The sequence below is a fragment of the Hyperolius riggenbachi genome, chromosome 12 (assembly GCF_040937935.1).
Source record: "Hyperolius riggenbachi isolate aHypRig1 chromosome 12, aHypRig1.pri, whole genome shotgun sequence".
NCBI lineage: Eukaryota > Metazoa > Chordata > Amphibia > Anura > Hyperoliidae > Hyperolius > Hyperolius riggenbachi.
The window spans coordinates 96,564,047-96,577,917 of record NC_090657.1 but is presented as its reverse complement, the minus strand read 5'-3'; the positions used below and the strand labels follow the sequence as shown (position 1 = coordinate 96,577,917).

The following is a 13,871-nucleotide window of genomic DNA, read 5'->3' as shown; positions in this document are numbered from 1 at the left end:
GGTTACACTACAGTAGTTAGATGACAATGTGGCTCCAGATACAATAATTACCCACATAACTGTATTAGGTAGCCGCGTGCCCCCCAGATACTAGAACTAGGAGGCTATGTACCACCAGATACAACAATTGGGTATCTACTGTACATAAAATAATTAATTAGCCATGTATCCCCATATACAAGAATTAGCCATTTTCCACCGGTTGCAATAATTAATTAGCTATTTATTCCTAGAGACCAGAATCATTTTTTTGGGGGGTGGTGGTAGAGGGGGCTACCACTGCTATCTTCAAGATACAATATAACTATTTAAAGAGAAACTTCAGCCTAAACAAATATACTGTCATTAAGTTACATTAGTTATGTTAATTAAAATAGATGGGTGATATAATCTCTTAACCACCCTATTTTAACAGAACAGGCAAATGTTTGTGATTTCATGAGGGCAGCCATCTTTTTGGTTGAAATGAGGTGACAGGGAGCATGAGGCGCAGTTCCAACTGTCCTGTGTCCTGATCACCCCTCCCAATTGCTAAGCAATGAGAACAACAACATCAGAAATTCCATCTTGCTTTAGACAGCATCAGAGCAAAAATGCCCGGGCAGTTTTCTTTGATGGGGCGGAGCTTAGCTTCTATGCAGCTAAAAATGAGGCTTTGGCAAGAAAAACAAAGTTCTAATGCTGTGAAACTGTTAAAGAAACACCAAGCCTTTTCAGTGCTGTTGAGTAGATTTTTAGTGTGGAGGTTCACTTTAAGGGATTTTTAAGATCATGGAAGGGTAGAGAGACATTAGTTTAATAAAAAGGGCATTTTCTTATTTTTATTCTAGTGCTTCACATCAGCACATGAGTTGGATATGCAAATTAAGGTGGCTGAATAGGAAGAGGGCTTACCGAAGTATGATGTCTGGGGATGCAACGTTTTACATCCTGCTTTGTGCAGCTTCTAGTAATATCAATGGCCCTATAACTCCAATAGAGGTACGTGCATTCCTGAAGCTCCTGCACACAGTGTATTTTTTGCAAACATTATTCCAGAAAGGCATACTTTGAATGATTTCTCCAAAATCAAAGCTGACAATTCATTGTAAAGATAATTTCCATAAAAAATATACTGCAAAATGGTACATGCTTCAGTTAAATAGTCACTGTGTTTAATAACAGTGGGGTATTACTTTAACAAAAACAGCACAGATTTTCCAGCCTGTCAATGCATCAAATCATTTTATCCAGTAAATATGAAATGAATCATCTCAGCTCCCAATCAAGAGCTCAACTGCTCTGACTTGTTAAAATGTACAGTGGAAGAGTGCAGAGCTGGAGCCGCCTTGAAATGTGCGTACTGTACATCAATATTTAAGTAACTAGATCTAACCGAGAGCCCAAGAAAGCCGAGAGAAGACTTAGTCGACAAAAGCACAGCTCTCCGAGTGCCTCTTAAACGCATCATTTTCAAACCCTTTTCCTTATGTTAAAGGTCAAGTCCATTCACTCATACAGCTGCGTTCTCATGACAAGCCTTCATTGAATCCTAACTATTGTTTTTTCTTTTTCTAAGCTGGATTTAAGACACCACAATCCCGATTGCTGTTTTATGTTCTATGAAGAAGAAGCTATATCAAAAGGGAGAGGAACTGTGGATTCTATGTATGGGTAAGTGGAAATACAATCGTCCTTGCTGTTTAATGACCAGATTCTGTGTCCGTCAGATGTGTGTACAGTAATTATGGTTCATTAGGGAAAAAGTTTGATAGCATGTTTGTGCTAAGGGGCTGATTTGTTAGCGTGTTCAAAGAACTCACCTTTGTTTGCTGTTATGGTAAGGGGATGGATGAGATGGATGGGTTGAAATGTTGGAGGCATAACATCCAACCGAAAAGGCTGGATTCATCTCACACATGTAATAATAAACAGATGCTGGAAGTTATACATGATGATACATAAATTATTGTGCATTTTCCATTATGTACCTTAAAGGAAACACGAGGTGCAAATAAACTATTGTATGTATCCTCCTTCTCATAAAAATTACCTTTGTAGATATCCCACAGATTTATTTTATATTTAAATCTACCTTGTAATGTTTTACTATTTCATTGTATATGCACAATGACACATTCATTGAAGTATGCCAAAGCTAAAATCTATGAACTTATAACCCTTGTTATCTCTTTCCTGCTCTCAGAAGACATTTACTGCCAGGAAAGTGTTTCATGGCTGTAATTCTTTATCAGTGTAGGTTACGCTATAGTCTGACCCAGTCCCAACCCGGACAGCAACTGTCCTTTGCATACCTGATGTTCAGGGGCGTAGCAATAGGGGGTGCAGAGGTAGCGACCGCATCGGGGCCCTTGGGGCAGAGGGGCCCCAAAGGGCCCGCCTTCAACTACAGTATTAGCTCTCTATTGGTCCTGTGCTCATAATAATCACTGCTATAGATGCTTTGAATAGTGTTAATCATTAACAAGCTGTTCCCCATCCCCTTCTTGAACCTCTGATACTGTAGTTGCCATTGGCAGGTTTTGGTGCGCCGTATCAATTGTTATGTGTAGAGTGCTTGGGGGGCCCCATGTAAAACTTGCATCGGGGCCCACAGCTCCTTAGCTACGCCACTGCTGATGTTTAACTCTTTCAGGCAGAGAAAGAAAAAAAGGAATACACCATAGTTATTTGTGTGCTTGGCACTTTACATACACATGTATCCTTTAAGATTTGATTTCCATAAACAGCTCTTACAGTGGAAGAGGACCCACAATGGGGACTTGATATGATTTTAGTGTCTCGAGATCACTGGATGTAATTTTGTTCTGTTGGGATCTACTGAGAACCATGGTAAAAAATTCAACTAGAGCAATAGTGGAGATGTTGCTCACATTGAGAATTAAGATTTCAGCACTTATGTAAAGGAAAAACTTACCAACTGCTGTGAGCTCTTGCTAACTTTTGCTTCAGTTTTCTTTGTATCCCACTTCATAAATATCAGTTGAGATGCCAAAATAATGGCTGTTAACCATCACAAATTCGAGATCCCCAGCCCAACAGACTTATCTAAATGAGAGAAAATCACAGCATGCAGGAATTGTACTAAATCACTCTAGAATGTGTGTAATTGACTTTGTAGAGCAGCCTTTCTCAACCTTTGTACCCTGGAGGAACCCTGCAAATAATCTTTTGATCTCGAAGGAACCCCAGCATCTATTTTGCTGGAGGCAGAACCACTTCCGGATTCTCGGAGCGTATATACACGCCCCTGAATCCAGAAGTGTATACCATGGAAACGGCCGCTCGTATGAGCGGCCGTTCCATGTCAGTTCCCGGAGGGTGTCTCCGTGAACACCCTGCGAGCCGATCGGCGGCTCGCAGGGTAAATGTAAACACACGGGGAAGATCTTCCCCGGTGTTTACATGTATACGGCGCTGCTGCGCAGCAGCGCCGTAGAGGAGATCGGTGATCCCCGGCCTCTGATTGGCCGGGGATCACCGGCATCTGATAGGCTAAAGCCTATCCCATCAGGCGCAGGACGGAAATCCGTCCTGCGCCGCTCACAGGGGGAGGGAGAGGGAGGGAAGGGGAAGGAGGCCAGGAAGCGCTGCGGAGGGGGGCTTTGAAGAGCCCCCCCCCCCGCAAGCGCAAGCAGCCGGCGGCGATCAGACCCCCCCAGCAGGACATCCCCCTAGTGGGGAAAAAAGGGGGGAAGTCTGATCGGCCTGGCTGCTAGCTGATCGGTGCTGCGGGCTGGAGAGCCCACGCAGCACCGATAAGCAAAAAATAGCGTGGTAGGGAAGTGGTTAAAAGTAGGTTAGACTGTTTATTTCTCTACCCAATATTACATCTCCTCTCTTTTAGTACAATTTAGTGCTTATTTTTACAGTACTCCCTATTATAGTATGCTCTATTATACTTCTCCCACAATGGGGGAAAATGCCAAGGAACCTCTGCAGAGAAAGGTTGAGAAAGCCTGTTGTAGAGGGTCACTGTGCACCTTTTTGGCAGTAAGGGCCCGTTCACACTGCACGCGTTTCCAGCCGCGTTTTGGAAACGTGTGCAGGTGGCCGATACGCACGACATCAGGCATTGCATAGAGTGCAATGTCTGATGTTCACACTGCATGCGTTCCGGACCTGTGCGGTCCGGGAACGCATGCTGCACGCAGATTTTGCTAAAATGCGTGGCTGTCCCATTCACTTTTCAGTGATGGGATCAGCCACGCAACGCACACAAACGCGGATGGCCATGCGTTCGTACGCGTTGCAGTCCGCACGCGTTCCGCACGCATGGCCATCCGCATTTGTGATCTGAACGGGCCCTTAGGCTATAGTTGAGAAATCAACTAAGGGCTCAACTACTGACTCCCTCCCCAACAGACCATTGCCTGAGTTCAGTATTGGTACAGAGACCAGGTGACAAAACTATAATGGTTTCAAAAGGGAGTTGTGGCCAAGATATGATGGATACAGCATGGGATAGGAGGAGGTGTGACATAAGCAGAAGGAAGTATGACTAGGCTTCTGAACCAATACATAAGCATCACTAGAGGCTCACATTACAGCTTTGCTACTATTTTACTGCAATGCAGAACGCAACTGGTTTGTTTTAAATAAAAATACCACTAGTTTCATTCCATTTAATCTGTGACTTTTGTTTATTCTTGCCTTTATCATTCTCTGAAAGGTTACTGCATTATTTCTACTGAGTATTGTGAATTGAGCTGACTTTGAGAATGCAGTTTATTTACACACGATGCTGATACCCGAACTGACATGTGACATGATGAGATACACATGTGTATGTACAGTGCCTAGCACACAAATAACTATGCTGTGTTCCTTTTTTTCTTTCTCTGCCTGAAAGAGTTAAATATCAGGTATGTAAGTGGCTGACTCAGTCCAGACTCAGACAGGAAGTGACTACAATGTGACCCTCACTAATAAGAAATTCAAACTATAAAACACTTTCCTTGCAAAAAATGGCTTCTGGGAGCAAGAAAGAGATAAAAAGGGCAATTTCTTATCAGTAAGGGTCACACTGTAGTCACTTCCTGTCTGAGTCAGGACTGAGTCAGCCACTTAGATACCTGATATTTAACTCTTTCAGGCAGAGAAAGGAAAAAAAAGAGCACAGCATAGTTATTTGTGTACTAGGCACTGTACATACACATGTCTATCTCATCATGTCACTTGGGGTATCCTTTAAGAATGATATGCAGTAAAGCCCAGACAACATATTTTCATTAACCTCCTTAGCGGTAATCCCGAGTCAGGCTTGGGTTGGAAATTTGCAGCTCAGAGCAGTAATCCGGAGCCTGAGTGAGTTATATGCAGGAACTGCTGCAGATCTCTCTGTGGCATGTTTTTTGTTTCTTGTTTTTAAGGTCTAAAAGCTTGGGAAAAAAATTGCACGGCTTTTAGAACCTAAATCTGGAAATAATCATAACACCAGGGAGGTTAAAGATAACTTAGCAGTGAGACAGTGTAGTGTACCTCAGTATCAGAGAATAGTTGTGTCATTGTGGGATTGGTCCATGCTCTATAAATCCTTAACACCAAATGGGGGCCATGACTCAACGAGTCACTTTAAACATTATAGTATTGTTTTTGCGGCTGTAATGTAGATAATCTCTCTTTAGTAATTTCCAGATTTATTTCCATTGGTAACTCCGCCAGCTAGCTAGAGAAAGTAAAAAAAAAGCGTCAGTTCATAATCTGTGAAGGACAAAAGGTTTAAAAGACAAAAATAATCCTAAGTGCCAAATCCAATAACTCCTTTGACAACCAACTTGATACCATTTTATAGTGTAAATCCACTTGTCCTCTGCCAGTTTTCTCTGCAACACGTTTTGTACACCAGATATTCACTGACCTTCATCGCGGGCTAGAGATCTCTGACACATTTATTCCCTGATTATGCACACAACCTTCAGACAAAGTCAGAGAAGAAAGTTTATTAGCTGGGGTGAAAGTTTCTCTCCACAGAGATAAGCAAAGAAAACCTGGCACTTCAACTAGTAGGATATATATAGAGTTTATGCACTGAAGAGTGTAAGCATGCTGAGATGTCCCTGGGGGGGGGGGGGGGGGGGTAGCAGCGGCGGCGCCTTCAGCTGCAAGGGGCCCAAGAATGTGTTGGGCTCTACTTTTTATCCTCTCTTTTTCCAATACAAGGGCCCCTCTTCTGAGTGTGTGTTGTGGCCACACTTGGGTAGGAGAACTCATTGGGGTTGCAGGGTTATGGTTATTATTGCGGCCACATTTGTTATATTACACCTGGGACATGGACCTCCTATCAATGTGGGTCATCATGGGGAGGGGTCATGGAGTGTAAACATAGGAGTAGCCCCATATGCGTCGTTCCGCGCATGTGTGCCACGCCACCAATGTATTTACATTTTCTGCATTGCCCATTGACTTACATGCATTCCCTGCGTTGCCACGGTAACACGCTGTTGACTTTGCGAAGCGTTGGTGCAACGCAACACGTCAAGTCTGCTAGGCTCCATTGCCTTACATTGTCCTTGTGTTACCCTGCAGCAAAATAGGGTAACGCAAAGCACACTTGCAAGACAAGTGTATTGGGGGCCTTAGAGAAACGTGTAATATTGCAAAGAAATTTAGATCTTAAAGGCTCATACACACATCAGACCATAGTCTTTTGAAAATGAAAGATCACAGACCAATTTTACCCCCTTCCATGTAGTATGAGAGCCATACCTACACAGTCTATTCTATGGAGCTGAACTCCCCATCAGACAGAAAAATGCTGCACACAAAGATGCTGTAGACATTCAAAAGATCCGTATCTGCAAAAGATCCGTTCCTGCAAATTGCATTCATAGTCTATGATATTTGCAGATCATCATACACACCTTGTTTAACAGACATTCATCGGCAGATCAGATCCACCAGGATGGATTTTCAGATCTGCAGATGATTGTCTGATCTGCAGATGAATGCCAGTTTAACAAGGTGTGTATGATGATCTGCAGATCTCATAGACTATGAATGCAATTTGCAGGAACAGATCTTTGGCAGGAACAGATCTTTTGCAGATACTGATCTTTTGTGTCTGTACAGCATCTTTGTGTGCAGCATCTTGCAAAGATTTGTATCTGATGGGGAGTTCAGCTCCATAGAAAAGACTGTGAAGGTATGGCTCTCATACTACATGAAGGGTGGTAAGATTGGTCTGTGATCTTTCATTTTCAAAAGACTATGGTCTGATGTGTGTATGAGCCTTACCTAGGAAGAGTGAAGTCTCCAGAGGTTTCCCGATCCATCCTGGAGCTGACCACTGCTGTGCAAGGTCCCACTGAATCTATCCTAGAGCTTAGATATGTTCTTGTGGCCATGCTCTCCTCCGTTTACTTGCGCATGGTCAATGTACGTCCACGCTTGTACACAAAGGAGAGTGCAGCTGTGAACTAGAAGAGGGTGTTGCCTAGCAGCAGAGGGGTCAAGGAGGTAAGAAGCCTCTGGAGCAGGATTTGAACCCTCGTCTCCTACATCAGAGGCGTAGACCTTCACCAGCACATTATCCAGCCACAGCTGGTATTGTTTAAAAGGAAATTAATATGGCAACCACCATATGCTCCTCACTTAAGGTTCCCTTTAACCTGTTGTATGTTGGCTAACACTAAGGCCTCTTTTCCATGGACAGTGGATAGGCAGTGAAATGCCTCTCAAACTTTCACAACTACTTGCTGCTGCCTGATAACTGCTCACTGCTAACTGCTCATTGCTGCCTGCTAACTGCTTGCTGAGCACACAGTTCAACTGTCCATGGAAAAGAGGCCTAACTTATCAGAAATTATCACTGGTTTCCCCAGTTCTTCCCTATGACCCTAAGCTTAGTGCTAGATAAAAATACAAACCTGTCAGGACAACTGTAGTGAGAGGGATATGAAGGCTGCCATATGTATTTCCTTTTAAGCAATACCGGTTACCTGGCCATCCTGCTGAACCTCTGCCTGTAATACGTTTAGCCATAGCCCCTGAACAAGCTTGCAGCAGATCAGGTGTTTCTGACATTATTGTCCTATCTAACAAAATTAGCTGCATGCTTGTTTTTGGTGTTATTCAGACACTACTGCAACCAAATAGATCGGGGCTGCCAGGCAACTGGTATTGTTGAAAAGGAAATAAATATGGCAGTCTCCATATACCTCTCACTACAGTTGTCCTTTAACACTAACCACATTCTGAACTCTAACTCTGTCCTAACCCTATTTAGGCCTCTAACAAAACTAATTGGCAATGAGATTACTAGTACCTTTTATTATAGCTCAATGCACTGAAATCCCTACTGTCAAGCCTGGATTTATACTTTTTCCACCTCTAGGCTAAGTATGTTAGGGCTTTAGTGCAGCAGTGCCCCTCCCATTCTAGGTGTAGCCCCCTCTTTTACGTGAAACGCTTATGTACAGCAGCCACTGTCTTACATGTACAGCTCCCTTGGGCATCAGCTTCCCTTTTTATGTGTTGCTCCCCATGTGCACCCTCCTCTTTCATATGTAGCAACCCCTCTTTCATGTCCATGTACCCCCTTGGGCTGCAGCTGCCCAAAGCCTGGACCTTTGTGGCCTTTCCAGAAATCTGGCCCTGACTACTGTACTGAGCACAACTTCTTCAACAAACCGTGTTTCTGGATGGGATTTACAACCAGTTTGAATTTTAACCTTGAGATAGAATACAAGAGTATTACTAATTGTTTCGCCACTATTCTCCTCATCATACGCTTTTAAATTTGTATTCCTTTGTCGGGTACCAGGAGTAACGGCAACTATCGTATCCTCCCCTTCATATATCAACAATTTTATGAGAAGCAATATGATCTGTAAGAATTATACTTTCACAGGTGTATGAGATTCTAATTAGTCTCTTTTATGTCGTGCTTGTTTTTCAGAAGCAGGCAGAGTATCTGCCGAACATGGTTCACAGAAGCAAAGCATTTTGGATTGGTAACTTTAAAGACCATGCCATAAACATAAATGTGGGAGGAATGAAGAAACGGATCAGTTCCATCATGTTGTCCCAGTTTCCAGATACCAGACTGGGACGATTGCTTTTCTGCGATTCAGAAGAGTCCATACTTCAGATTTGTGATGACTACGACTTGGTGTCCAAGGAGTTTTACTTTGACCGGAATCCAGGCCTGTTCCCATATGTACTTTACTTTTACGAGACTGGGAAATTACACATGATGGATGACTTATGTGCCTTCTCGTTCTCGCAAGAAATTGAATACTGGGGAATAAGTGAGTTTTTTCTAGACTCTTGTTGTAGCTATAGATACCACGAACGGAAGTTAGAAAGTAGAAGAAGGAACTGGGATGAAGAAAGTGAGGTGAGCAGTGTAGACACCTCTGTGGATGAAATTTCTGATATCAACCATGACCTCATGCGCTTCAACACGTTACAGTGTGGGAACTTGCGCAAACGTCTCTGGCTGACCATGGAGAATCCTGGTTATTCGATACCAAGCAAAATTTTTAGTTTTATTTCTATATGTGTAGTTCTTCTCTCTATATCTACAATGTGTATCAACAGCATGCCGGAATATCAGCATGTAGATGAAGACGATGTTCCCATTGATGATCCGATCCTCCACAATCTGGAGTATTTCTGCATTTCCTGGTTTACATTTGAAGTGTCTTCCAGACTACTTCTTGCTCCCAACCTGAAGAAGTTCTTCAAGCATCCATTAAATCTAATTGACATTGTGTCTGTTTTACCCTTCTACTTCACACTCCTGGTAGACTTGACCATTGGCAGTGACTATGAGTTAGGAAATCTGGGGAAAGTCGTTCAAGTGTTTCGATTAATGAGAATTTTTCGAGTCCTTAAGTTAGCACGACACTCCACTGGGCTTCGGTCACTTGGAGCAACACTAAAGGTACAATACAATACTGAATACATTTATACTGTACTTGTCTTTGGTTGTACATAGGCTTGTGCTGAAAATACTGGTTAACAACATGTTAAATACATATATGAAGGAGTTTTGGAGATGTCCACAACCCTAAAACCCTCTGGGCACTTTGATCTTTGAGTACCACCAACAAACAGGGCCGGATTTCTGGAAAGGCCAGAAAGGCCATGGCCTAGGGCAATAAAATTAGATAAGATAAGAAGGGCGACATGACTTGGAAAGAGAAGAGGTCATGTCAAAGTAAATCATCTCTTCTGGTCCCGCAGCGCAGCCAGCCAGCTCCCTGCTCTGCACTAATAGCTGAATTCCAGAGTTCCCCAATCCCTGCATCTCTCTCTCACTTCCTGATGTGTTAAAACAATCAGGATCAATTATAACGGTCATCTGATAACCACCATTCCTTTGTATGATGGACATACAGATCGATGTGAGAAATACCAGATATTACATTACAAAGCAGATAGAACTAAGTTCCACTGAGTTTTAATGCAGGCTTTCCCAAACATCAGTGAGCTCTGCAGTTTCTTCACCTCTTTTACAGATTTGACACTGACCCCAGCAATTTATCTAATCCTAATTTATGACTGTTTTTCTTTTTTTTTCCTAGTAGCAGTGGTCTCTTCTCTTCCTTAGTTAACTCTTTCCTGACTCATTTTCTGTCCTCCAGCTCCTACCATCTGAGACTGCAGGAATAAAAATGCTGTTTTCTTCCCTTTCATTGCTAAACTGTCTTTTTAAATGACACCTGAGCAGTGGTGCTCATCCAATATTCGGGTATCCGAACCACCCAGATAATCTGAACTTTTTCCACTATCCGAACTTTGAATAGCAATTCGGATATTTTTTAAAGCCTGAATAGCACTATCCGAGCAAACTCGGATTTCCCATCTGAGAGAGAGAGAGGGATTTTAAGTCCCCACATCATTAAAAAAACATTATGCTACATGCCTCATTTACCCTAAAAAACGTTTTAAAGGCAATTTAAATAAGACTTCTTCAGACTTTGTTCCTGTATACTGTCAATATGTTAGAGCACACCACCATATGTACATTCAGCACTCAAAAGAAATGCATAGATTTTTCAGCAAATATAAATAAATGTCATTCAGATGCTTTAAAGTGGAGCTGAGCTCTTGCACAGGACAGAAGGAAAACAGAGATATGTACCATGTATGTATTTCGAGAGCCTGTCTAATTCCCCCTCCTCTGTGTCACAAGTTGTAATTTGATCTCTACACTGTATCACCTGACTGCCACAACAGCTAAGCTCATTTGAAAGCACAGGATGTTAAAAATATGTCTGCTTCCATAAAAGCAGGAAGTAGACACACTGCAGATTTATTGCAGGATTTGTATTAGCTGTAACAAAAAAATGTTTTTAATTAAAGGTTATGTTGTTGCGTATCTTTTAGAGCAGAGAGGAAGTTTTGAGTTCAGGTCCATTATGATTACAACAGAACATCCAAAGTGGGTCTTGATAGGATGTTTGCTACTTACCTGTCCTCTGTTTTGGATGGGCTTCTCTTCATTGCACTGCCCTGTCACCTGTTGGTGGCTCTGACTGCAGCCAGTCGCACAGAGGACAAAGAAGCAGCACATGCTCTGGCCACTCGCGCTCCCTGTAATTTCTCGCTCCTGCCCATGGCCGGTACAGTGTTATGCATTCTTGACAAGTACCGGTCATATATCAGCGTCATTTATCAAGTATGCCTGCCCAGAACACTATCGGCCGCTGTGCACATTCAGGCAGGAGCACAAATTACAGGAATTATTTGTTGAATGGGGGGCAGAGCAGTGCAACTGAAATGAGCCCATTCAAACCAATGATCGCTAGTCAGAGTGTTGGACAATTTTTTTTTTTGGGGGGGGGGGGGGGGGTGGCGCTTGGTGACAGCAGGCCTAGGGCACTGGAAGGTACAAATCCAGCCCTGCCAACAAAGCAGTGAACATGCATCCCAGCTTGAGAACGCCTGCATGTTTATGCTATGGAGGACTCCACCAAACCGTTGAGAAGGGAGGGCATGATTTGTAATTACGCCCCTGAATCCAGCCCAGTCTGTTATTTTACCTTTTCTAGCTGGGTTGGCACTCAAAGACATGATTGCCTCCCAGCCTAACCTTGAGAAGTGTGTTATGTCAGTGTGATTAAATTGTCTTAGCTCCTTTGCTACTCGGTTCTGGTTAATTTTTTCTTTGTCAGGAGCTTTATATTCTTAACTGTACATCAATTGACTGATCTGGTACACACAACCAATTTCGAATACTATGAACAGATTGTGTAGGTAAGTAGGTGGTAACCCTGAGTCAGGCTTGGGGCGAAAAACCGCAGCTCAGAGCGGTAACCCTGAGCCTGGCTTGTGGTAGTCGCCGGGAGCTCTATACAGAATACAGTGCAGAGTGGGCGTTTGATCTCCCCTACCCCGGGATCGAGACATCGGTAGCCATTCTCCTTCCTGTCCTCGGAGGCTCTGCATCCCTCTGGTGAGATCGCCGTTTGTTGTCATGACGACAGATGGCAATCTAACTACAGGGTTACAGCGCTACCCTGAGGACAGAGGGAGAAGTGCAGCGCTGGATCCCAGGAAGTTGAATAAATGCTGGGCTGCTGGAGATCTGGGCAGTATGATTTTTTTTTTATAGATTTTAGGGTCTGAAAGCGTGCTAAAAAATATTAGACCCTTAAATACTCAAAAAATCATACCACCAGGGAAGTTAAAGGACAAATGAGATGGGTATGAAGGCTGCCATATGTATTTCTTTTTAAACAATACCAGTTGCCTGGCAGCCATGCTGATCTATTTGGCTGCAGTAGTGTCTGACTAACACCTGAAACAAGCATGCAGCTAATCTTGTCAGATCTGACAATAATGTCAGGAACACCTGATCTGCTGCATGCTTGTTCAGGGTCTGTGGGTAAAAGTATCAGTGTCTGACGATCAGCAGGTTGCCAGGCAACAGGTATTGCTTAAAAGGAAATAAATATGGCAGTCTCCATATCCCTCTCGCTTCAGTTGTCCTTTAATATACCAGCAGAGAAAAGGTTAAAGAACAACTGTAACGAGAGGGATACGGAGGCTGCCTGGCAGTCCTACTAATCATCTGCTTATAATAATTTTAGCCATAGACCCTGAACAAGCATTCAGTAGATCAGATGTTTGACATTATCGTCAGATCTGACAAGATTAGCCGAATACTTGTTGCTGGTGTGTGATTCAGACACTACTGCAGCCAGAGATCAGCAGGACTGCCAGGCAACTGGTATTGTTTGAAAGGAAATAAATATGGCAGCCTCCATATCCCTTGTTACAGTTTTCCTTTGAAATAGTGCTCTGAACAGTTAGGCCATCTATTTTTGTTATTGATTTAAGCCCCATTTAAGATACCAGCATGTCACCGGTAGAATGTGCACTGCGTGCTTCTAATCTTATTTGGATTTTTTACTGCAAAAACAGCAAATTTGAATGGTTTTGTAAAGTACATTCTAGCTGAAAAGCAGTTAAAAGCATAACACATGCATAAAAACTACACTTGATTTGCAGCTTTAAAGCACCCCTGTAGTGGATCCATGTACATGACTGCCTATGGCAGATAAGCAGATAAGCCCATTTGAGAGCACAACCTGTAAACAATATCACCTTTGATCTTACTTTTCCCCCTCCCTCCTGATGACTCATGCTGTCAGGTCTCCTAACTTGTAATAAGACTGTATGAGTCATCAGAAGGGAGTGATCACATGGGAGCCAGCATACACCGGCTTGAGTACTTGCAGGTTTTTTTTATGTGGCTTTATAATAGAGAAAAAAAAGTTGTTAAAGGAGTTATCAGGCTTTTAAAGCAAAATAAGTGCTACTTACCCAGGGCTTCGTCCAGCCCTAAGCTCCCTCGCCGCAGCTCTGCCCGCAGCCATTCTCCGTTGCTGCCTCCCGGTCCCCGGCGATGATGTCAG

General features: G+C 43.1%; 1 protein-coding gene across 1 annotated transcript in view; it reads left to right on the top strand.

Moving 5' to 3' along the window:
• The first annotated feature begins 1,397 nt into the window (after nucleotides 1-1,397).
• Nucleotides 1,398-13,871, top strand: part of LOC137542526 (potassium voltage-gated channel subfamily S member 1-like) — a 50,884-nt gene continuing 38,410 nt past the window's right edge. Inside the window, exons 1-2 of the mRNA XM_068264512.1 lie at nucleotides 1,398-1,653; nucleotides 8,900-9,889. Of these exons, the coding sequence (XP_068120613.1) occupies nucleotides 8,924-9,889 (966 nt within the window). The 5' untranslated portion in view covers nucleotides 1,398-1,653; nucleotides 8,900-8,923. The remainder of the gene's footprint in view (nucleotides 1,654-8,899; nucleotides 9,890-13,871) is intronic.